The sequence below is a fragment of the Aulonocara stuartgranti genome (genome assembly GCF_965226115.1).
Source record: "Aulonocara stuartgranti genome assembly, chromosome: 22".
Lineage (NCBI taxonomy): Eukaryota > Metazoa > Chordata > Actinopteri > Cichliformes > Cichlidae > Aulonocara > Aulonocara stuartgranti.
This window is the reverse complement of record NC_138957.1, coordinates 16,290,067-16,312,321: the sequence shown is the minus strand read 5'-3', so window position 1 is coordinate 16,312,321 and position 22,255 is coordinate 16,290,067. Positions and strand designations below refer to the sequence as shown.

The following is a 22,255-nucleotide window of genomic DNA, read 5'->3' as shown; positions in this document are numbered from 1 at the left end:
ATTGAATCACTGGCGTGTTTCGTTACATCTTCATGCTTCAACCCATGACAAAAGCCAAACTGGGCAAACATGGGGAGAAATGCGTGATTGGCGCGCTGATTCATATAGAATAGTCGAGCCGGGGAACCAATGAATGAGCGCGTTGAGGCCGAGCCAGCAGGAGTAGTGCGGAGCAGGTTTGCGGCCCTCCGATTGGACAGCCTTCTCGACCAATCAGACAGCTCGGTGTGTTTGTTCAGCAGCAGCAGAGAAGTAGACCCACCGAGTCAGCCATGGCCCCGGTCTGTGAGCCAGTTGCTGAAGGGCCAACACTCCCTTTGTAACCTGCTTTACATGGACACGCACACCTTGGCCTGTTCATTAGCAGACGCTGCAGAGACGCGGTGCCATCACCTCAGCTCCAGAGAAAAGCTTTTGTTCCCTTCTCTTTTTTTTGTAATGCCACTTGCAGGGCTGCAGAGACGACTACACCCACCTGCACTCACGTTTCTAACTCTTTCTTAAAATACTTTTCAAAATAAGACGACCACAAGTCAAACACGGGCTTACAATGAGTTAAAATAAAAGAATAATAATAATAATAATAATAATAATAATAAAAACACCATGCATTTAAAGGAGAATGAGATGAAAGTTACTGCTATTGTGTAACTTTTTTTTGTAGTTGACATTGTTGCTCTCTGGCTACTTCTAACTAACCCGTCACGCCGATTCATCTAACACAATTTTATGAATGAAAGCGTGCCCTCCTGTATCCCCACACACGATCCTGAAAAGAAAATAGATCCATGCAGCACATATCTAAAGTATACTGTGTCGCGTCTCCTGAACACGTGATGAAGTTTAAGCCTCGCTTTAAAGGTGCTGGGTTTAAAGCTGAACTTTAATATTATAATGCAGAGAGAGATGCATTTGGGTGCCAGCTTGTTTGGTGCATAAATCTGAAACTAATGCTATAAAATGAATGCTACCTTCATAAAAGTTTTCTACTTAGCTCTTCTCTCAAACTGCTTTAAAGGGGCACGGATTCAATTTTATAGTCATTTTGGCAGACACTGCGGCTGAATTATGCTCTCCGTATATTGCAGTAACGTTCAGCAACACTGCAAACTATACCCTGCACAAAGGCAGAATTTATTGTGGTACTTGACTGTACATGTGCTTATAAATTTACGCTTTGGGGGATCATTAGTGTTTTGAAACTTTGTGCCCTGACAATATATCATCCTATTGACATCGCCAGGCATGGATTAATCTGCCAATTAGTCCTGTGCATGCAGAAATGACCCGTGGAGCGACCCGTTCGTAAACTGTCGACCTCTGCCTATGGTTTACAAAATCTTACAGACAGTTGTGTAATGTTTTAAGACACGTATTCCACACGTGATTGAACTGGGCTTTGCTTTACATAGTACGCTAGGGGCACATTGGTGTGGGAGACCCCTCCCTCTTTCAGTAAATTCAAATCCATGCTGGGGTATAGCAGAGAGGATTCGCCATGTGTGATTCGCTCCACATGGCCAACGCTTCGTAGTTGTGCCAAACAGCCCGAAAGACGACAAAACAAATGGCGTGGCTGCACTCATTTCGCCCAAAGATACCCCCTCGACGTGACCAAGAACAAATGGGGCCTGCTGTTGGACTTTGAGTTGTGGATCAGAGAGGGCATGGCTCCACTCCACTCAGAAGATGGATGCCGTCATGGAGAGTAGTAGCCTACGTGTCATTCCCACAATGCGTGAGGGCCCAAGGAGTTTCACAGGACCTTTCCCCACTCAAAATACGTACAACTGAATGCGCTCTATATGCAATTTGACAATATGGTGTCAAAAAAAAATCATTTATGAGTGGCCCCACCCCCTTTTCCATCCGTTGTGTCGCCAATATAGCGCACTTAGCACAGCCGTGCGCACAAGCCCTCGCAATATCAGCGTCTCCCTGCTATGGGCGTGCGTGCGCGCACCGCCGTTTTTACTATTCCTCATTTGACCAATGAGAGTCGAGGCTGTGCAGAGAAAGGCACACGAATGTGATTCTAGTAAAGATACATTAGTTTCTCACGGAATCCCTTTACGCACAAAGCTCGCCAGGTTTTTTCCCAACACCAATCCACTCTTCCCCTCCTTTTTTTCTTCACTCCCCTTTGCTGTCCCCACCCCAGACTCCCGTGCAATTTTCCCCAATCCCAAACACTTAATTGAGCAATTGGGATTCCTCACGTGTGGGCTGATTTGTAGTTTGAACACGTGGCTCATTCAAAAAAGCCGGAATAGCTGAGGATTTTTTTCTCTCCCCCCTTCTTCTTCTTCTTATTCTAGGTTCTAGACTTAGAGGCGGGCGCCAGCCTTACCGTGTGTGACATTCTCTGTCTCTTTGCCAAGGGGTTTGGAGGAAGACACAAAGTAGTTTCTCCTCCTTTTCACCCAGCCCGCCATCGTTCGGAGACACGAGATTAATAATTGAGCATTTATTTATTGCGCGATAGAGACAGAGGGGCGAGGGAGCGCAAACGCACCGTGAGGCTGCCAGTTTAAATCTATCTGTGGCTTGAACGACCGGGAAGCACGCTACAGCCACTCCGTAGTAGTAAAGGCGATTTAGGCTACTCCAAACACTGCACATCCGCGAGAGCAAATAACTATCTCTCCCTCAGCGTAAAGATTGTCCCTTTCGGCGCAGAACATGAATAAGCTATACATTGGCAACGTAAGCGCAGAGGCGAGCGAGGAGGACTTCGAAACTATCTTTGAGCAGTGGAAGATTCCGCACAGTGGTCCATTTCTTGTCAAAACTGGCTATGCGTTTGTGGATTGCCCGGACGAGAAGGCAGCAATGAAGGCCATCGATGTTCTTTCAGGTGAGACAATCTGGGGCAAAAAGGTGCTATTAGGAAATTATCCCAAACTGCTGCAATTGTGTGAAGATTGCTTTACTTCTGGTGTTGGTGGTGGGGGGTACCCTATGAGAAACGCATGTAGTCCTGTAGGGTGGGGGTGTATCCAAGCGTTTCTTTCTCTCACACAACCTTTACTTGGCCTTTTGACACCGTGGGGCTCACACAAATGGCTTCCCCCAGGTTTGAGTGAAATTCTGCCCTTGTAATTTGACTGAGTGTGGCTTGGTAAAATGCTAGAGTAAACTGCTCAGTGTGAGCAATGCGCGTTATGTCCGTTCAGGGCAGCGAGCGGGGGTTGTGGAAGCCGTGAAGTGAACCCTTATTGTGAGCTCTATCACACAGCCCGAGCTTGGCACGATTGAAGAGTAATGTGTCGTCGCTTTCACCAGTTTCTACTGGAACTTTCACTCTTCTCCAGGTTTCAAAATACAGGCCTTCTCCAACAGCCTCCACTCGCTATACTGTGAAGCCATTTCGTCCATGCTGACACACCAGGTGGTTTAATTGTGTTGGCCTACATTTGGCCAACACAAACTCAGGCAGGCAATCCACATTTAGCTTTTTTTTTGTACATTAATCACTCCAACCCTTCACGGCTTGTTGTCTAATTTCAAGTTAAGCGTGCACCTACAGAACACGTAACAGCTGAGCTAAACTCGTTCACTATTTTTACGAATAGTGCTAATGTCAGGCTCATTTGTCCTCGTGCTACCAGTGGCTCGCACACTTTGAACAATTTGTGCTCCTATGCGAGAAATATCCAGCTCGCAGTCATGCTTATGTATGCTTCTCTGGATTTTTAGTAGTAAACATTAACCCCTGTTTTCTTTTTTTGGGGGGTGGTTGTTTACTCAGCAGTATGGAGGCCTACACGAGATGTCATGTGGTTAATGAAATTAACGTAGCTGTATTTTGCTAATTTAAATTTCTCTTTTCTTTTTAAGGTAAAGTTGAACTTCACGGAAAAGTTCTCGAAGTGGAGCACTCGGTCCCTAAACGTCAAAGGTACGTGGGTTTTTATTAAATAGTGCTTGGTTAAACTCGTAGAAGCCCCACATATATTTTTAAATTGTAGTCACCCTCTCTTCCTCGTCACACTCTCTTTTTTTTTTTCTTTTTTTTTTACTTTGACCTCGTGTGTGTCTGTGCGAGTGTGTTTTAATAATGCTGCATGTGTGTTTGTTGCCAAGCTTTACATATTTATTTTAGTTAAAATACGTACGCCCATCACCCCCCCCCCCCCCCTCTTTCTTTTTTCCCTGAATGCTTTTTGGGGTCAAATAAAAGGGGCGTATGGCGCTCTGTTCCTTCCTCTCGCCATGACTGAGGGGGTGCTCCCAAAACCGTCGTGCATTTGAGTTAAACCACCTCATGGTTGTCTTCTCCTCGCTTGCTCCATTCCCTCGTGTGTATGTGTTTAGTGTATATGTGCAGTTCTTGGCGATATTAAAGCACAAAGCTCAGGGCGAGTACCAAAGTGTGCAGGCTGAAATGTGTGCTGAGTGAGTGCAGGCTGGATTTGAGGCGTACAGGCCTTGTGAAGTCGTCCATTTGAGAATGATCTGCCCGTCATTCTCCCTTGTTTGCCCTACGCTTCCGCCCTCCTCAGCACATTGTGCTGCTGTTGCATGAGATGGACTCCAAACGCGAGTGGAATGGGAGGTTTGGGACCCAAGTCACGAAAACCCTATGGTTTCAGAGTTAGACGCCCGTAACCACACTGGGCGGTACGGTGTATGATTTCCAAAGGTGCACAATATATTTTTTTTGTGTGGTTCTCGGAATATGTGCAGTGGACTTAAAAATAAGGGCCATTTTTGACATGGTGTGTGTATTTTTATATTATTTGGTGGCGATGCTGTTTGGTGAAAAATTAGCATTTTCCTGAATTAAATTGCTTTTGGTTGATGATAGTTGCGGCAATTTCTGACTAGTATTGCAGGTTTGCATTGTTTGCTCTCAACGTTTAACTGATCGAGCAGAAATGGGTCACACTTGAAATTACAAATTCCTGCTGAAACACGTTGGCATTAAAAAAAAAACTGCTCCCCGTGACTTGTATGTATTTAAAGCGTTTTGGATATAAAATGGAGCAAACGCAGAATTCGCGAGACCTTTACATGAAATGTATTTTCCACGTGGACATCACAGAAGCATTTCCCGGTGGGCTGTTGGTCTAAATTGTAGCTTGGTTAAATAAACCAGGTGTACTTAAATGAGAATTTGCGTCAGATCTTCAGACGTCCCCTCTAAACGCTGTGGTGATTGTGTTTTTGTGCACACCGAGTAGAGTTTGCGCCACATTTCAGAAAGGTAAAAAAACGTGCCCTTCCTTTGCTACATGGAACACAGTCAATGGGAACAGTATTCTGAGTATACGCTACACACACGCGCATACACACCAAACACACACACGGACACTGGGGCCCCTCTTTGCACTCCAGCTTGAAAATATGAACTGGGGGGGGGGGGGGCTTGGCCAATCACCTTTGAACCTATTAAGGGGGAAGTGCTAGAGCAGACGAGGATCAAGGGTGGGGTGGCTATAGTTTGGAGTTCATACAGATTCCACTGAATACGATGACATGGTTTGTGGGGATGTGGTATTTTTATAGTTTCAAGCGAACCAGGTTAGAGCCCAATTACATTAAAAAAAATAATAATAATTTTGTGCGTATTCTCATGCCTCTATCACGCGTGTGACCAAAGGGGCACCAAAATTATGATCTATGCATTTGGTGTAACATTGGGTTTGTCTTAAGGAGTCTTAAAAAATGGGCTGTAGGCATTAACAGTATAACGCAACGTAATTATTTAATTGGAAACTCATTTTCTGCACATACACGGCGCTTTTGGTTATTTAACTTTGAGTTAATTTATGAACGTTTGCTTTTTACGTTGCGTGACCTTTTCCTAAAAAAAAAAAGTGTTAAAGTCTTTTGAAGCAAAAAAAAATCCGCCATTTTAAAGATAACATTCACTTATTCTCGCCAATATCTCCTTTATACGATTGTTCTGTGGAAAGCCTGTAATTTTTCTTCAGCTTAAAAATTCAGTTGTGTAAAGCTCTGACCTAGTTTCATATTTTCATGTATTTGTGTATGTAGACATAAAAAAAAAAAACCCAAAAACAACTAATAAATAAATGGTTTTAAAAATCTCCTATGATGCAATTGCACCACAGGTAAACCCAAATTGAGGTGGTGTATAGGGTTGAATTCTACTCGCTACTTGGATATTTTTATTTTTTATTTTTTTCCAACAACGTAAAAAAATGCAACTTGCCCATTCCCACGTGCACATATGTGCACATGCACTGGAAGAAAGAAAATGGCATGGTTGTAAGGGGGTGGGGTATGTGTATTTGAGAGGAAGACCGACATCAAACACGCATGTTTAAATGTACACAACTTCCTTTAAACTCAGTTCTTTAGTAACATTTTAGTACTGGTGATTTTGTTTCTAAAGCTGGGTTTAAATTGTAAATTAAATTGAGACAGTACTCAAACTTCTCATGGTTGCTTATAGAAATCACTCCTAGTGTAAGAATTCTCGGTCACAGGGTCAGCGTGGGGCCCCACCTGCACCCCCCCCCTCCAAAAAAAAAAAGAAAAAGATGAGTTGGGGTGCCAGAGAATTATGAATGTGGCCCCTTGTTTTACTTGGACTGCAGGCAAATGCTAACTCCCTCAGTCTAGACTCAAATCAGACTGGCATTGCACTTATAGCTTGTTCTTAAACCTGTTCTGTAAGATCTGGAGGTAAAGACATCGGTGCATAATGGCTTTTCGCATATGGCAAGCTCTAACTGTTCAACTCTGGAACTGCCAAGAATTTCAATATATCCAAATGCATTAATGTAGTTTATTGGGTTCATGGTTTGCATGCACGTAAGGCCTGTGAGGGCAGTGGAAACCAGACTGTGTGGAGTTCAGTCATTCAGAACCTCTGCCTTCTGAATAAGCAGTGGCTGTGGATGGGCGTTGAGCACAGACCTCGTGTGTTTCTCTCTGTCAACAATGGTGTTGACGTACAGTGCTTCATTATGGGGGCGGGATGAGTGAGGAAAAGAAATGGAGATGACTACAGGTATCATGTAGCATTATTCTGCTCAACTTATGAACGCTGTTGTAGTATACATTTGCATGCTTGTGTATACGTGTCTATTGAAACCACCTGTATGCACGGTCTCCCATCAGGAGGCCACAGGTCTCAGCTGGGCTCCAAGAATGGGGACGAATGTGTAGAATGTTGGTCCGTTTGAAAGTAAATAAGGTGCTCGGCCTCCTCCTGGCCATCACATGACGAGCCAACCCTAGTCACTCTTGGCCCTCCCTCCTTTCCTCCCCCTCCCACTTTTAACCCTGCTCTACATGTTCCTGTCAGTGGACTTGTCCGTGTCCATGGCAACGGGGCCCCACCCCCACGGGGCAGAGAGGGCCCTTGTTACCCTTGCTTGAAACTGGGCTATCCCCCCCCCCCATACCACACCCCACTCACACAGCCTCACACACACCCACCCCTCCCCAAATCAAAGACTGGGACTGGGGAATGTATACCACCCACACCCCCCCACCCCACCACATACCCTGGCTGACTTCTTGTGTGTGTGGGTGGGTGGGTATAGGTTAATCCAACTGGAAGTGCTTTGTGCATTTGCACATTTCGCATGGCGTTCCCACCGCAATGCAGAGCATACCAAATGTGTGGGGAGATGCTGCAAGATCAGCCAGGAATGGCACAGTGGGCCGGAAAGGGCTGAAATTCCTGGTGGGAGTTATTTGGGAAGTTTTCTTTACAATTTGCCCATTTAGAGTTAAGTAGTTTCTTTAATGCGTGGTACTAAATATATTGTACCCCTATAAGTGTGACTGTAGTCCTAGTGGCTAAGTTGAGTAATTTCAGCTTTATGGCCCTTATTGCAGCGGTCTCCAACCTTTTTTGCGCCACAGACCGGTTTATGCCCGACAATATTTTTCACGGACCGGCCTTTAATGTGTCGTGGATAAATACAACAAAATAAAACTGGTACGGAAAAAAAGATTTATTCATAACACACGTGAAAAGACCCAGGAAATCCGAGTTAATGATCAAAACGATAACAAAATAACGCTGAAAACCGATTTAAAAACCCTGAAAACCATACATTTCACACCTGAGCCTCAACTCTCGCGGCCCGGTACCAAACGACTCACGTACCGGTCCGAGGCCCGGGGGTTAGGGACCGCTGCCTTATTGTACACATGCAGTACAATTTTTAGTGTGCGCACATTCATGTATGGAAAGTTTCAAATTTGTGTAGTGAATCTTGATCTTAAAAATTAAGTTCACTGTGTAAAAGGGGAGTTCATCAATGCTGCATGTTGAAAGGTGCCATCTTGTGCAAACTACCACACTGTTAATGGTCTTTTTAGAAGAAAAGAAAAAATAAATCTGCCCTGTACATGTAGATCCAGAGGCGCTCGGGGACATTTGAGAGAAAAGGGGGTGAAAATATGTAGTGAAATTCTAGACTTTACACAAGGGGCAAAAATGTGCACGTAACGCTAAACTGACTGCACGGAACTGTGTGTGTGTATAATGTGCGACGTGTATATAATGTGCATGTAAAGGCGATGTGGAACTGGTCTGGGGTCAAGGTTTCATTCCACGTCGTGTGTGTGTGTGTGTGTGTGTGCGCGCATGCCTCAGCTCCAAGCCATATGTACGCCTTTTCTTTAGGTGTGTGTGTCAACAGGCAGTGGACTTTGGAGTGGCTTGTACTTTTCTCACATTTTTACACAACATGCAGACAGACCCTTATGAAACTTAGAGTAACTGATTCAGAAGGCCTACTGTCTGCATGACCTCCACACATAACCACTACACTTATGCAGCTGTAAACATAATGAAAGTGGGAGCCATAAGCAATAATTCTGTCTCAATTATTCCTTCCTATGCAACAATGCAAAACTCAACTGTTTGTCTTCACTTGCGTCTTCTGCATGCACACTCTGAGCAAGTGCCTTTTTTTTTTTTTTTTTTTTTTTTTTTTTTTTTTTTTGGAGTCTTCCTATGTAGTGTGATGTAAGAAGAGATGAGGGGGGAACAACCCAAAAAAACCCAATGGGTCTGAGACTTGAAGTTGTTAAAATCTCATGATTCTGTACTATAGGATGCATGCTAGAGTCAGGTTGCGTAGATGTGTTTTCTTCCCCCCCCCAGCTTTCTTCGTGATGCATCTTACTACTACCACCATCTGTTGGATTTACTTTTTCCCGCCCTCTTGTTCCCTTCTTCCCCTTGTCACTCTTTGCTCTCTGTAACACAGCTGGTAATTTGGGAGAAGGGCGTGGTGTATGTGATTGTGTGCGTGTGTTACATTAATTTGAATTTTGGGAAACTCGAAACTAAACTACCCCACTTTTTTTTTTTTTTTTTTTTTTTTTTCTCTCCTTTCTATTTCATGCAGGCTGTTTCAGTACACCTGAGTTTAGAGTGGAATTAAAGACCTTCTGTCAGTGTCCATCTTACTGAGAAATAAGTCCTAGTCCAAAACACAAACCTCTTCTGTATTATCCTTGGTATTGTCACTTATTAACTAGCTGTTGCTTTCTCTTCCATCTTTTGTCCCATCTACCTTCACTTTCTTTATCCATTCACCCCTCACCCTCTTTCCCTCTTGTTCTCTCTCCAGGAGCTGTAAGCTGCAGATCAGGAACATCCCGCCTCACATGCAGTGGGAGGTGAGTGCTAACAGGCTGCTAACCGCTTCCAGGGCGGGGCACCATGGGGCAGCCCAACTGGGCTCTCGTTTAGTGGCCTCTGGAGTTACCTTGCCTCCTTTTGGGTTTCAATTGAGCATGCACTTGATGATTAGTTTGACTTTGGCTGCTGTAGCTTAGTGCAACATACTGACCGGTATCGGTGGGTAAGGAGGGTGGGGGACTCTTACTAATGTCACTAGGCAGTTGACAGTCGGGATTAGAGATTTTAATTTGTTTTTATTAAATTTTCACTACCTTTGAGTGTTGTGGTGTTTTGGCTTTTTAGGGGAAAAAAAGATTTAATGAGGGTAGACTCTCCAGATGATGCTGACGGGCTCAGGCAGGAGTATGTTTGTAGCACTGGATCTACATGCGTTTGCTGCTCGCAGAGACTTGTAAAACAAAAAAGCTGCATGCTGATGTTTTTAAATGGGGAAACGTGAGTTGATTGTTTTGCCATGGTGTCCTTCACCACTGATCACATGGGCTTGTTTGTGTGTGTGTGTGATGAGGCTTTCACTTTCAATGTGTGTTCTTGCACAAAAAAGTGGAAATGAATTAAAAATAAATCAGTGTTGTCTGAAGGGTTGTGAAAGATTCATGCAACCCAGGGGTTGGCCTGGCTTTAAGTCCTCCTTTAGTGTATGGCAGTGCATTATTTTTTTTCCTTTAAATTGTCATTTTACTTGTTTGATACTTGTGAATTTTTCTTTGTCTAAAACATACAATGCATGTGGGTATTGGTAGTTTTATTATTTGCTACAGGTATCAGTACCTGACATTGAGAAAGGTGGCAAAATAAAATCAGCCCTTGCTCAATTGTATGCAGACCACTGCAACAGACACATCTGTAATGCTTTTGTCAGGTTTGTGAGATGGTTAGCGTTGCAAGCTCACATGGAAGTGAGGTGGATCTTAATTTGCTGGACACATTTTACGCAATGCACAATTTGAGGCTTATTACGCTGTTGCATTAAACTGTAAAAAAAAAACCCTGTATTTTAAGCATTGTCTGAAATAACAGTTCAAGACTTAGTGTTTGCTATTCAGCTCCAAAATGACAGCTGCTACATAAAGTAGTATTTAACAGGGTGTATTATTTGACTTGATTTTTGAGTTTCATAGTGTACCTTGATATATTAGACACCCCCCTTCCAAAAAAACCCCAAACAAATTTTCTCTTCTGTAAATTCTTCAGAAAACTGATTTTTAAATTTTACAAAATTGTTCTCAGATGTATAAGTTCATGAGGTTAAGTGAGTATTCTGACGGGTTTAAACTAAGCTGACGTAATTAATTTGCACAAAAGCTACACGTGAAATGGGGGGTGGGATGAATACCAATAGAAATGTTGAGCTTTGACATGGTCAGGACTTCAAGGCCGTTGCCCGATTAGTAGGGGAAAGAAATGGTCTGTTGAGCAACAGTATGTGTGTGTGTGTCATGCGTAGCACCTTTTTTTTGTTTTTTTTTCTTTTTTGTTTCTCCCCCCCCTGCATTTAAAAAAACAAAACACAGACTGGTGTCTGCTCCACGTTCTTACACACTAATCTGTTGGGCACACCTAAAAAATTTTTTATGTGAGCTTAAATTGCAAATTTTTGAACTTTGGCAGTGATTTTTTTTTTTTTTTTTTTTTTTTAAAGCTTTAAAATGTTGCAATTTATCTAAAGTCAAAATTACGCACTTGCATGTGGAATGTGGCAGCTTTAACACGGCTTTACGTGACTCCCTCCCCCCAGCTACATCACCTCCACTGCAGAGGTTTAGCTGTCTTGGTGTGTGCTTGCACCGCAATTTATATATTAAAAAAAAAAAAAAAGGAATAATAAAAAATCTGCTTTGTCAAGACCATGGAAGCCAAACAAGAGAATTCTCATGTTCAATTGCACAATTGTTCCACACTGTTCTGAACTACAAGAGTGTAAAGGTTAATGCATGACTTTAGATTTCAGCCTGCTTCAGTCAGTATGATCAAATGGCTATGGACACGCTCAGGGTTTTGTGTTTTGTGTAAGTAATGGTGGGCTCGCTTTGCCTACGCATGTTCCTAAACTCCAGCTCCAGATACACCCATGTATGTATGTACCTATGTAGCGAGGCAGCTTTCTCTAAAGGTGACATGGAGATTCCTCTCCCCTCAAAAGCGAGGGGGGAGGTGATTTAGAAGAATGGAGGAACTGAATAGAAAGAGGTCTTTTGATGCAAAGGCCTTGTTTGTATCTTATCAGGTAGATAAGACAAACGGGTCATATTTTGTGTGTGTAAAAACCTTCCAGCTAGAGAATGGTGGCGAGAGTAGCAGCGTGTTCACGAGCTGTAGTGAGTGGGTGGGCCTGGACTGTTTCCCCTTCCCTTCCATGTGCGCTGATTCACAGAATGTGTAGCATGAACTCGCACCCCTCCCCCAGCTGCTGCTGTTTCCTGCTGGAATGTACCCCACCCTTTCCTGAATGGCCTGGATTCCCATTGGCCAGACTCTGTAGATGGACAGGCAGAGTAGCCAGCCAGCAGCCAGTAACTCCTAGCTTCAGGGAACTCGTATCGGTGCTGGAGCAGCCAATGATGGAGAGTGGAGATGGCAGAGAGGCGGGAGGCAGTCTGGTTGGTAGGGTTGGGGTGTGAGGTGGGACAGGCGGGGATGCGGTCCTGTTGGCTAGAAAGTGGGGTTGAGCTCCTGAGGGTGTGGCCATGGGTTCAAGCATGGTGGAGGTCTTAGCTCAGATGGGAGCCGGCTCGCTCCCCCCTCCTCCTCTCGCTCACATTTGATCACATCTGTGAAACGAAGTCCCGTGGTCTTGGTGGGGTTTTCTGTTATGTGCATATGCTAAGGTTTCTCCCAACACGCCTCTTCTATGTGTGGATTCAACATGCTGATGATCTTAATCTGGTGCATTTGCCACTATTCAAATAAATCCCACAAACAAGTCCTTCATTATGCAATTTATGCTTTTGTCCGCCTTTTACAGCGTTTCTAAGATTTTCTATTTAAAATGTTTTATTTAAAAAAAAAAAAAAAAACAATTAAAAATAAAGAATGAAAGGCACCAGCTTCCCACAGGGAGTGTCATAATTTGAGTTGACAAGCTTTTACAAGAAGCAGCGAATTTATCAGTGTAACTCATCTTTGAACTTGGGTCCAGAATTGGTGGAGTATGTCCTGGCAGTGGGCTAGGCCTGTTCTTCTGGATGATCTTCTGTTCACCAGTGGGTTCAGATCAAATCCTTTAGACACAATGTACTCATTTTTTATTTATTCATTTTATTTAATTTTTTTCTTCCCTCTCCCCTCAGGTTTTGGATGGTATGCTTGCTCAGTATGGTGCAGTACAGAGCTGTGAACAAGGTAAATATGCTGTTGATTAAGCCTAGTGTTACAAGACACACCCTGCACTGAAATCAGTTTTTCCAAATCCTTCCTTACTGTACAATTGTTTTCAAGTAAATGCTTTATTAGCTTCCTAATGAAATTTTAGAGTAACCCAGGTTGGTCAACTTTCACCGTCATTGTTGGATGTGTGCTGACTTTGTGTATTCTCACAGTAAACACTGATACAGAGACTGCAGTTGTCAATGTTCGGTATGCTACCAAGGACCAGGCGAGGCTGTGAGTACGCACACACAGTGTTCACGTCATTAACCTCTATCTCATCTGTCTTGATGCCTCTGACATGAATCTGCTCAAGCTCCCCCCCTTTTTTTTTCTCCTCCCCCCCACATTGTGTTCGACACCACATCAAGTTCCTCTGTCAAGTGTTCTTACAGTGCACCTGATTTCCTCCTTCCAACACCCAGTCTAGTTTAATTTGACATGCAATGATAACTGGGTGTGTGTGTGTGTGTGTGTGTGTGTGTGTTGGAGATGGAGGGGGTTAAATTGGCCATCTGGTGCCCCCTGGTGTACATGTATCATACTACTCTGCAAGAGTGGTTGGAAGAGTCTCTTGGAATAATTGATCAGTTCATTAAAAATCTAAATCCTTGAGGCTAATGAGGAGTGAGTGCTGACAGGATGACTGTAAGGTGGCGTTTGGCCAGATCCCCAGTACCTGCTGGGAATGTTGAGTTTGGACCTTGTTCTTAAGACACAAATAATTTACATTAAAACCTCTTTGTTTAAATGTCCCTACCTGCTTTTTGGTTTCTTCAATTAATGAAGAGTCAAACTTGAAGCTTTGTGTAGTTTTTTTACTCCATGTCTGCAAGCCTTTTGCTCTTAAATTAAACGTTCGGTGGTAGCAATCGAGAGGTTAACATGCCAACATCTTTAATTCTTTTCAGGGCAATGGAGAAGCTGAATGGATCTATGATGGAGAACTATACCTTGAAAGTGTCCTACATCCCTGATGAGACGGCGGCACCAGAGGGTCCTCCAGCAGGGGGCCGGAGAGGCTTTAATGCCCGCGGACCCCCTCGGTCTGGCTCTCCGGGTTTGGGCGCCCGGCCTAAAGTGCAGTCAGACATCCCGCTACGCATGCTGGTTCCCACGCAGTTTGTAGGAGCGATCATTGGCAAGGAGGGCGCGACTATCCGCAACATCACCAAACAGACCCACTCAAAGTACGTACACGGAGGTCAGGAATTATACTCGGCATCGCACGTCAGCGGTGTCCTCCTTTCCTTTTCTGCACTGCTGGCCGTTGAGCAGCGATATGATGAGCGCCTTTTCTTTGTGTCAGGATTGACATCCACAGAAAAGAGAATGCAGGTGCTGCAGAGAAACCCATCACTATTCACTCAACCCCTGAAGGCTGTTCGAACGCTTGCAAAACCATCATGGACATCATGCAGAAGGAAGCCCTTGACACAAAGTTGTGAGTTTATAACAAAATAAGTAAATGTGTACCTTAGTTCAGTTTTGTCACCTATTAACCTTTGGCTGAATCTACTGTTACACTGAACTAAAATGAGGGTATAACTGCAAACTGTGATGCTGTTATTTATAATTTTATAAATAAATCACTTTGACAAATCGTATCAAAGCTGCTTCATAAAAACAGCTTTCCACGCCCCTATAATGGCTCCCATTTTTAACTTCTTACGAGTTCAGACGTCATATCTTGGCTTTGCTTAAAAATATATCAGCCCTGTCTGTTTGCAGCATGTAGGAAAAGTAATAGAACTGATTGTATCAGATTTTGTTTTTCATTTGACTTCGCAACCTCTTTTTCCCACAGTACTGAGGAGATCCCACTAAAGATCCTTGCACACAACAGCTTTGTGGGAAGATTAATAGGTAAAGAAGGACGCAACCTGAAGAAAATTGAGCAGGAAACGGGGACCAAGATCACAATCTCACCGTAAGTTGCAAAGAGTTCATTGAAACTCTACCTATTGACAGTTTGCAGTCTGTGAGGTTGGTTTATAAAATTACACCACACTTAGAACAATAAGTTCTAATGCACCTCCAACCTTTATTCTGTCCAGTCTTCAGGACCTAACCCTGTACAACCCAGAACGGACCATCACAGTAAAGGGCTCCATTGAGGCATGTGCAAAAGCTGAGGAGGAAGTGATGAAGAAGATCAGGGAATCCTATGAGAGTGACATGGCTGCTATGAACGTAAGCAATTTAAAAAAAAAATTAAAATTTGAATGAATCACTTTTTCAAAGGGGAAATCTGAAGTAACTTTGTTCCAGTAAATATAAATGTGACCGGTTTCTTTAAAAGTGACGTAGATGGTCTGTTAATGTTCTTGGCTTTCAAGTACACTGGCCAGACATGGCCATTAAACAGGCCCCGGGTGGGGGAGGTGGGGATTTTCTGGCAGGTCTTAGAGTCACCAGGATACTTTCTGTGATTAGGGTTTACATAAAATCAAGAAATCAGATAACAAATTAATCTGCCAAGGAACTGGAACAGTGACGTTTACATGTACGGGAGTGATCTGAAACTACCATGGTGTAATGGCACTCTTTCATCCTCAGTTTTCTTGTAAAGATACGTGTACATTTTTAGTGTTTTATTATTTGTTTATGTATTAAGTCTTCAATACAAAAGACACTTCCACATGTCAGGTATTGTGAAATCAGTAGAAAGGAATACTTTTATTTTTTTTATTTTATTTTATTTTTTGCTACTCCTGTGGGTGAAGAGGAAATTTTTCTTAGTTTCCTAGCAGAGCTCACTAACCCCCAATGTGTCTGTGGAAATCATAACAGCTCCAGGAAATTCCCTTGAAGGCTAAGGAAAGGTGCATCACTGCTTCCTTTTAGCATGGGATCAGCTGGACCTCCCTTTTTCTGAAAGGAAGAGGAGGAAATCCCATCTCACGATTCAAACGTTACACATTTAAACCATTCATGGAAAAACAAACTGTCAACGTAACTGGGAAGAGGTGCAGGTCATGTAAATGTAAACTAATGGGAAAACGCACTTGATATTTTGAGCCTTCGCCAGCAGGTTTTAAACCACAGGTGATTCTTACACTGCTGTGATTTTCTTTTTTTTTGTTTTGTTTTTTAAATCTGCGTGTAAAGTTGCCTTCTATGATCTCATTAATTATACATTTATTCCAGTTAAGCTCTGTACATGAAGACTGAGCTATATCAAAATAATACCAATAAGTGAAGTCAATCTTTTAGCACACTTAAACTGATTTTCTTTTTTCCCCCCCTTCATATCTTTCCTTGGCCTTTATTTATATATTTTCCATCAAAATTGGGGAGGGGGAAACCCCATAAAATTGTGGCGAGGGACTGTACCATTAGTCTTCCTTCTTAGCTGTTGAAACTGAGTTTACAAGGAATGTGAAAAAAGCTGGAGAAGCTGCACTGTGCGGTTGTTTACCAAGTGGACAATGCCTCATTTGAGATTTTCTGACTGTCCTAGAAAATATGCTTCAGGCTCACAATTTGATTCATTTTGCTTGTCCAGGGTTTGCAAAAGTCCCAGCTGAAGTCGAGCTGTTTTTTGCTTCGGGAGTTGATGTTTAATTCAGAAAATTGTCAGTTTTTTTTTTTTTAAGTTTTCTTTACCTAAAGTGGTGCATGTGCAGACACGAATATGATTTGATGGCAGCTGTTGTTGGAAGTCTTTACTTGTCCACTTCAGTAGTAGAAATTCTGTGATGTAGCGTGGTTAATTGTCCAGTGCATCTTTCAGCTCAGCTAGTGAGTGGGTGTGAAGTGTTCTGCCTCCAGGCTGCAAGCAGCATTTCCAGTAGTGCAGGCATATCTAAAGGAGACAGTTTCCTGCTGTGAGAAATTAAACTTAAAGCTTGAGGGTTTTTTTTGTTTTTGTTTTTTCTTTCCTGGGGGGGGGTGTGTGTATTTTCCCTTTGTCCAGAGATCATGTGTGATAGCAGTGTTGGTTAGATAATCCATGTGGTGGTGATGTGAATTGCTAACAGAGCTGTCCTTTCTTTGCAGCTCCAATCCAACTTGATTCCAGGTTTGAATCTGAATGCTTTAGGTTTGTTCCCCACTACAGCAACAGGCATGGGTCCCTCCATGTCCAATATCACACCTCCCGGAGCCCATAGTGGATGCTCATCATTTGGAGTAAGTGAGACACTCTTGCAGATATGTGCTTACTGCATACACTACATTACACAAATCCAGGGCAGCCCATGTTTAATTGTTACGCTTGGTGTGCTGGTTCCTTGGGTCAGGTTGGTGAAATCTGTTAGAGTAGAGACTTTGTCTTTAGCCACTCGGTATCATGTTTGTTTTTTTCCCCTTTAGTGCAGTCCTTATGGGGGTGAAGGGCCATTTTGGGCTCCTATGCTGTCAGCGAGTAGCCAGTCCCTTGCTGTAAGTTGCCCATCCCCAAAGTGCTTTGCACGGCTTGTGGCTGCTTGCTGTGGGGTTTTGTTTTGAGTTTATTTATTTTTATTTATTTTTTTAGGGGGGTTGCATCCACTTTGTCCTCTTGTGACATTTGGGCAGCTCCTAGTGTGTTTGTGAAGTGAATAGGGAGGCTGTCTTTCTCTGATCAGTTTCAGGAGATTGTTTCTGCTAAATGACATTTGAGTTGTCAGGGAAGGTGAAGGTTTGAACGGCAAGTTCATCCTCTGAATCAACAGCCCTTCTCCACATTTTGTAGCCTGCCAAAGCAACTTGTTAGTGTGCCCTCAGCTGGCACATGGACTGGAAAATTGGACTCGCTCCAAAACCAACAAGTACTACTTCTTCTGTTTTTTGTTTTTGTTTTTTTTTGTTTGGGGGGGGAGACAGTGCAACCACCTCCCTTTCAGATCTTGAGTCAGCCGCACTAGAGACTGGTGATTTCCTGGTCCAGTTTGCATTAAGGCTCCATAGTGTAATAGCTTATTTAAACATTACTGTCCACTTGAGATTTTTATTTTTTTTCCTTAGCAAAAAATAACAAGTTCCATCTAACGGTAAACCTTTGCATTAAGCCAACTCGGACTATAGCTTCTGTAAACAGAATCGGTGTGCAACTGTTTGCCAAATGTTTTAACACCAATCTGAGCATGCAGCACGTTCCCAAAAACACCCAACGATTTTGGGAACATGCTGATCAGTAATGAGTAGGAACCCCACTGGACAATAACGGTAGCATCTGCGTTTACTGCTGCGGGGGCAAACATGCCTCTTCTGATCAACCAGTGATTTCAAGCAGAGGGTGTAAGCGCCGATGACACTTAATGAGTTTAACAGCTTCCACAAGATCGACTGTTGGCATTTGCGCGTTGGTGTTTGAAAGTTGAGCAAATGTTCTGGGGGGGGAGGTCTGTGCATGCGATCTTCTCCTAGTCGCAGTAGTACTAAGCTGTTTATATCCAGCAGGGACACCCAGAATCGGAGACTGTTCACCTGTTCATTCCTGCACTTGCAGTGGGCGCCATCATTGGAAAACAGGGTCAACACATCAAACAACTGTCACACTTTGCCGGAGCCTCAATCAAGGTGAGTGATTGACAGGAGGGTAGAGACTCTGAATGTCAATGATAACATTTTGATGCTTGCCGTCTTCCCGTTTTCATTTGATGGGAACTGGAGCATAAGTGAAGTTTCTTTTTCTTAATGACCTCTTTCAGATCGCCCCTGCAGAAGGAATGGATGCGAAGCAGAGGATGGTCATCATTGTCGGACCACCAGAGGCTCAGTTTAAGGTGTTGCACGTTCACAGCCAAATAAATGCATTAAACTCTCATGCTAAGATTAAAAATTAAGATGTCACTTTATTTAATCATAGCGGAAGTTTGCATTTATCTTGATTTTATTTATTCGCGTGTTAGTGGAGCAGAAGTATTTCTGAAAGAAGTTTTTACCTAATTCGGTAGGATTAACCTGTGCTTGAACACATCTGACTGCAGGCTCAGTGTCGAATCTTTGGCAAGTTAAAAGAAGAGAATTTCTTTGGACCTAAGGAAGAGGTGAAGCTGGAGGCGCATATCAAGGTTCCCGCCTTTGCTGCTGGACGAGTTATTGGGAAGGGCGGGAAAACGGTAATCTAGATTCTTTCATGCCCGAATTATATTCAGTTTATATTTTTGCCCCCAATAAATGTTTTGAGTTAGTTTTGATCTGTGTGTGCAGGTAAACGAACTGCAGAACTTGACCTGTGCAGAAGTGGTGGTGCCCCGGGACCAGACGCCTGATGAGAACGACCAGGTTATAGTCAAGATCAGCGGACACTTCTTTGCATGCCAGGTGAGTTGCATAAAAGAAAAGTGCTCTGGGCATGTTTTTCTGACACTGAATAAACTGCTATATATTCTTTGCCTTTCACTGTAGCCATACAGTTAATTTCCATTTATAACAAGAACAACGTTATGCACGCTGAGATGCTTCCAAAATTGATTAAAAAAAAAACTAAATTTGGCTATTTGTCTAACATTTTGCACAGGAGGTCAGCATTCTCAGGGCAGATTGCGTGGCATCCTTGTACACTTCATTTTATGCTTTGCTCGGCAGTTTTAGCTTAACACTTGTTCCTCTTGTCACCTAGCTGGCCCAGAGGAAGATTCAGGAGATCCTAGCCCAGGTGAGGAGGCAGCAGCAGCAGCAGCAGCAGCTTAAGCCTGCATCTGGACCCCAACCTCCAATGCCACGCAGGAAATAAACATCCAGCGGACCTGGAGGAACGGTGACCGAATCTTGCAAGAAGACTCGACAGAAGGACAGATGCAGCAGAGTCCAGGAAGGGGAGAAGACTATGACGGCAGTGGGTCCTAATGCTCATCTCAGGGGTTAAAGGTTGTTGGAGCCCAACCAAACATCCTCCCCTCGTCTTACTTGGGACTGCATAGCTGATTTAAGAAAAAAAAGAGAGACCCTGCGCCTCTAAAAGTTCCACCCACTCCGCCTCTCTGCATCTCTGCGAGAATGTACTCCTGAGGGCTCCCACCGTCGTCACCTGCCCTCACAAGTGCGCACCCCTCAACCGCTCTACTCATCCCCAAAGGATGTGTTTAAACTTGTATTTTTTTGTTTTCTTTTTACACTAGAAACGCAAAGAAATAAGGACCCCCGCCCCCTCCTATCACCGCCTTGGTGTTGTACTTTAAACATGACAAGATGTTTTGGTTGACTTCAGATTTAGCGAACACCTGGTCTATATATATTTTTTTTTTCTTGATGTTTAATTGGTTGGTGAAGCTTTCTTATGAGTTTTCTCTGGAATGGAAAAAGGCATTGCTATCAAGGTCCTGTTTGGACCACCTGAAAGATTTATTTGGGGAGGGGGCGTGGGGAGGGGGGTTGGCTCAGATTGTGTGGGTCATGTTTAAGGGGGGGTTGTTTTAGGACAGGACCCCTGAAAGGGTGAATTATATGGGGCGTCCTGCCCTTGTGATAAGTGGCATTTTATAAATTGGGATGCATTTTACAGATAGACCTATAAACAAAAAAGAATTATATTAAAAATATATATATATTTAGAGTTGAGGGCAGCGCCACGACTGACACAGGGAAATGGTGCCGAACTGCTGCTGCCCAGGAAAACCAATTAAATATGCATTTTTACTTAACTACCTCAGGATCTAGTACCTCAGAAGAGAAAAGATATTATATATATGAAAAAAAATTGTTCCTTTCTTTTTTTATTTTGCTTTGTGGTGTTTTGTATACTTTATAAAGCTGATAGTCTTTGAACATTTTTATTTTTTTAAGAAAATTTAAAATTTTGGTCAGCTGCCAACTGACCTTGCCTTCAACTCTGGTGCTTTAGGTGGCATTGTACATGTGTATGTGTGACTTAAGATGACCCTGTACATAAAGTCTGTTTGTACATAGCAGCCCCGGAGCAAGAGTTGGCGCCCCCTCAGCTGGCGGCTGACAGAAGTATAGAGAAAATCGCCTCAGTTTTTCCCCTGAGGGTCCACCATCTTCAGAAAGAAGTGCAAAACAACTACGACATGCAAATAATGCCAACCGTACATGACTGCAGCAATGCAATTTTTCTTTTTAAATTTTTTTTTTTTTGGGGGGGGGGGATTACCATAGTTAATGATAATGGTACTTTAATTTGTCAAAATTTCCTTTCACCTTCCTATTTGAGGGCTGTGGTCAGGGTGCTGCAGAGAATACTGTAATGGGGTCCTTCCTGTAGCTGCCCTCAAGTCAGCAGAGCATGTGTTTGTGGTCTGTTCTGTTCCCAGGCCTCCTGCCACCTTTGTTGGCGAGTGTCTTAGCGAGGTCAAAGCCCCCACTAGGTTTAATTTCATATAGAGCGAGCTTTGTCATTTCAGAGTGGCCCTTGTAGCAAGGCCATCAAGTCGATGTCGTTAACTGCCTGGTGAGGGTAGGGGGAGTCACACTGATAGATGCAAACGTAACTTTTTTTTTTAAGTTTCAAGGAAAATGATTTAAACAAAAGGATGTCTCTGTAACCCGCAAATGTACTTGATGTTTCATTTAGTTATGCTTACAGGGAATAACGAGCCAGGATAGGCGCACAGACCATACTGGGTGAACCCTGACTGGCGTTTATTTTAGGGAAAAAAAAGGAAAGGAATCCAAAAACATAAAGATACAGTTATTTTATTTTTTTTCCATGCCGAATGTAAATATGTTGATTGTGGTAAAAGTGCTTGAGTGTATCCATGCTTCCACAGTAGAACGCCGTCTACCTCAGCTGAGGGGGCGGGGGGTTGTTGTGGCACTAGGCACCCAGCCCTGCCCCCACTGAGCGCCAGCGCGCACTGATACCTCAGTCCCCCAAACACTTTCTATTTGGGCGCGCCTTCCTAACACCGTGCTTAACTGAGGGGCACAAGTGATACTTTAAAAAAAAAAAAAAAAGTCCCTAACATTTCCCATCTCCCTGCCAACCCACCCTTCCCACAACTTCCCCCTTCCTCCAGTTTATTTTTGATCTACCTCTTTAGAAATGTATTTGAAGTAGAGGCATTCTTCTATTTGTCAGAATTTAACCCTTCTCCACACCTCTACGCTCCCCTCCCCCAGATAAGATTAAAAACTAAGATCATGAACTCTTTAGAATTGAGAAGAATCAAGTGATCAATTTTTTTCCCCAGTGTTTATAAATATATACATGTCTTGACTTTAATTGAAATCCTCGAAACAATAGTTATTTCCTTCTGCTCTCTATTTTTGGTGGTGTGGCTTCCATGTGAACTTTTGCTTGAATTTTTCTTTTTGCATTCAGTAGCTAAAACAAGACAATACAGTTGTTTTTTT

At 43.2% G+C, this 22,255-nt stretch overlaps 1 protein-coding gene across 5 annotated transcripts; it reads left to right on the top strand.

The window, feature by feature from the left end:
* The first annotated feature begins 2,063 nt into the window (after window positions 1-2,063).
* On the top strand, window positions 2,064-22,255 carry igf2bp3 (insulin-like growth factor 2 mRNA binding protein 3). Of its 5 annotated transcripts, XM_082522464.1 has the most exons (16): window positions 2,064-2,857; window positions 3,841-3,901; window positions 9,573-9,621; window positions 12,937-12,988; window positions 13,186-13,249; window positions 13,924-14,202; window positions 14,322-14,456; window positions 14,820-14,942; window positions 15,070-15,205; window positions 17,015-17,146; window positions 17,330-17,398; window positions 18,395-18,517; window positions 18,649-18,723; window positions 18,928-19,059; window positions 19,151-19,264; window positions 19,563-22,255. In XM_082522464.1, the coding sequence occupies exons 1-16, from the start codon at window positions 2,683-2,685 to the stop codon at window positions 19,674-19,676; spliced, it is 1,833 nt and encodes a 610-aa protein (XP_082378590.1). In that variant the 5' UTR covers window positions 2,064-2,682; the 3' UTR covers window positions 19,677-22,255. The 5 variants fall into 5 exon arrangements, with proteins under 5 accessions (XP_082378590.1, XP_082378586.1, XP_082378587.1 ...); XM_082522460.1 differs by lacking the exon at window positions 17,330-17,398 and having other exon boundaries at window positions 2,068-2,857; XM_082522461.1 differs by lacking the exon at window positions 17,330-17,398 and having other exon boundaries at window positions 2,069-2,857; window positions 18,398-18,517.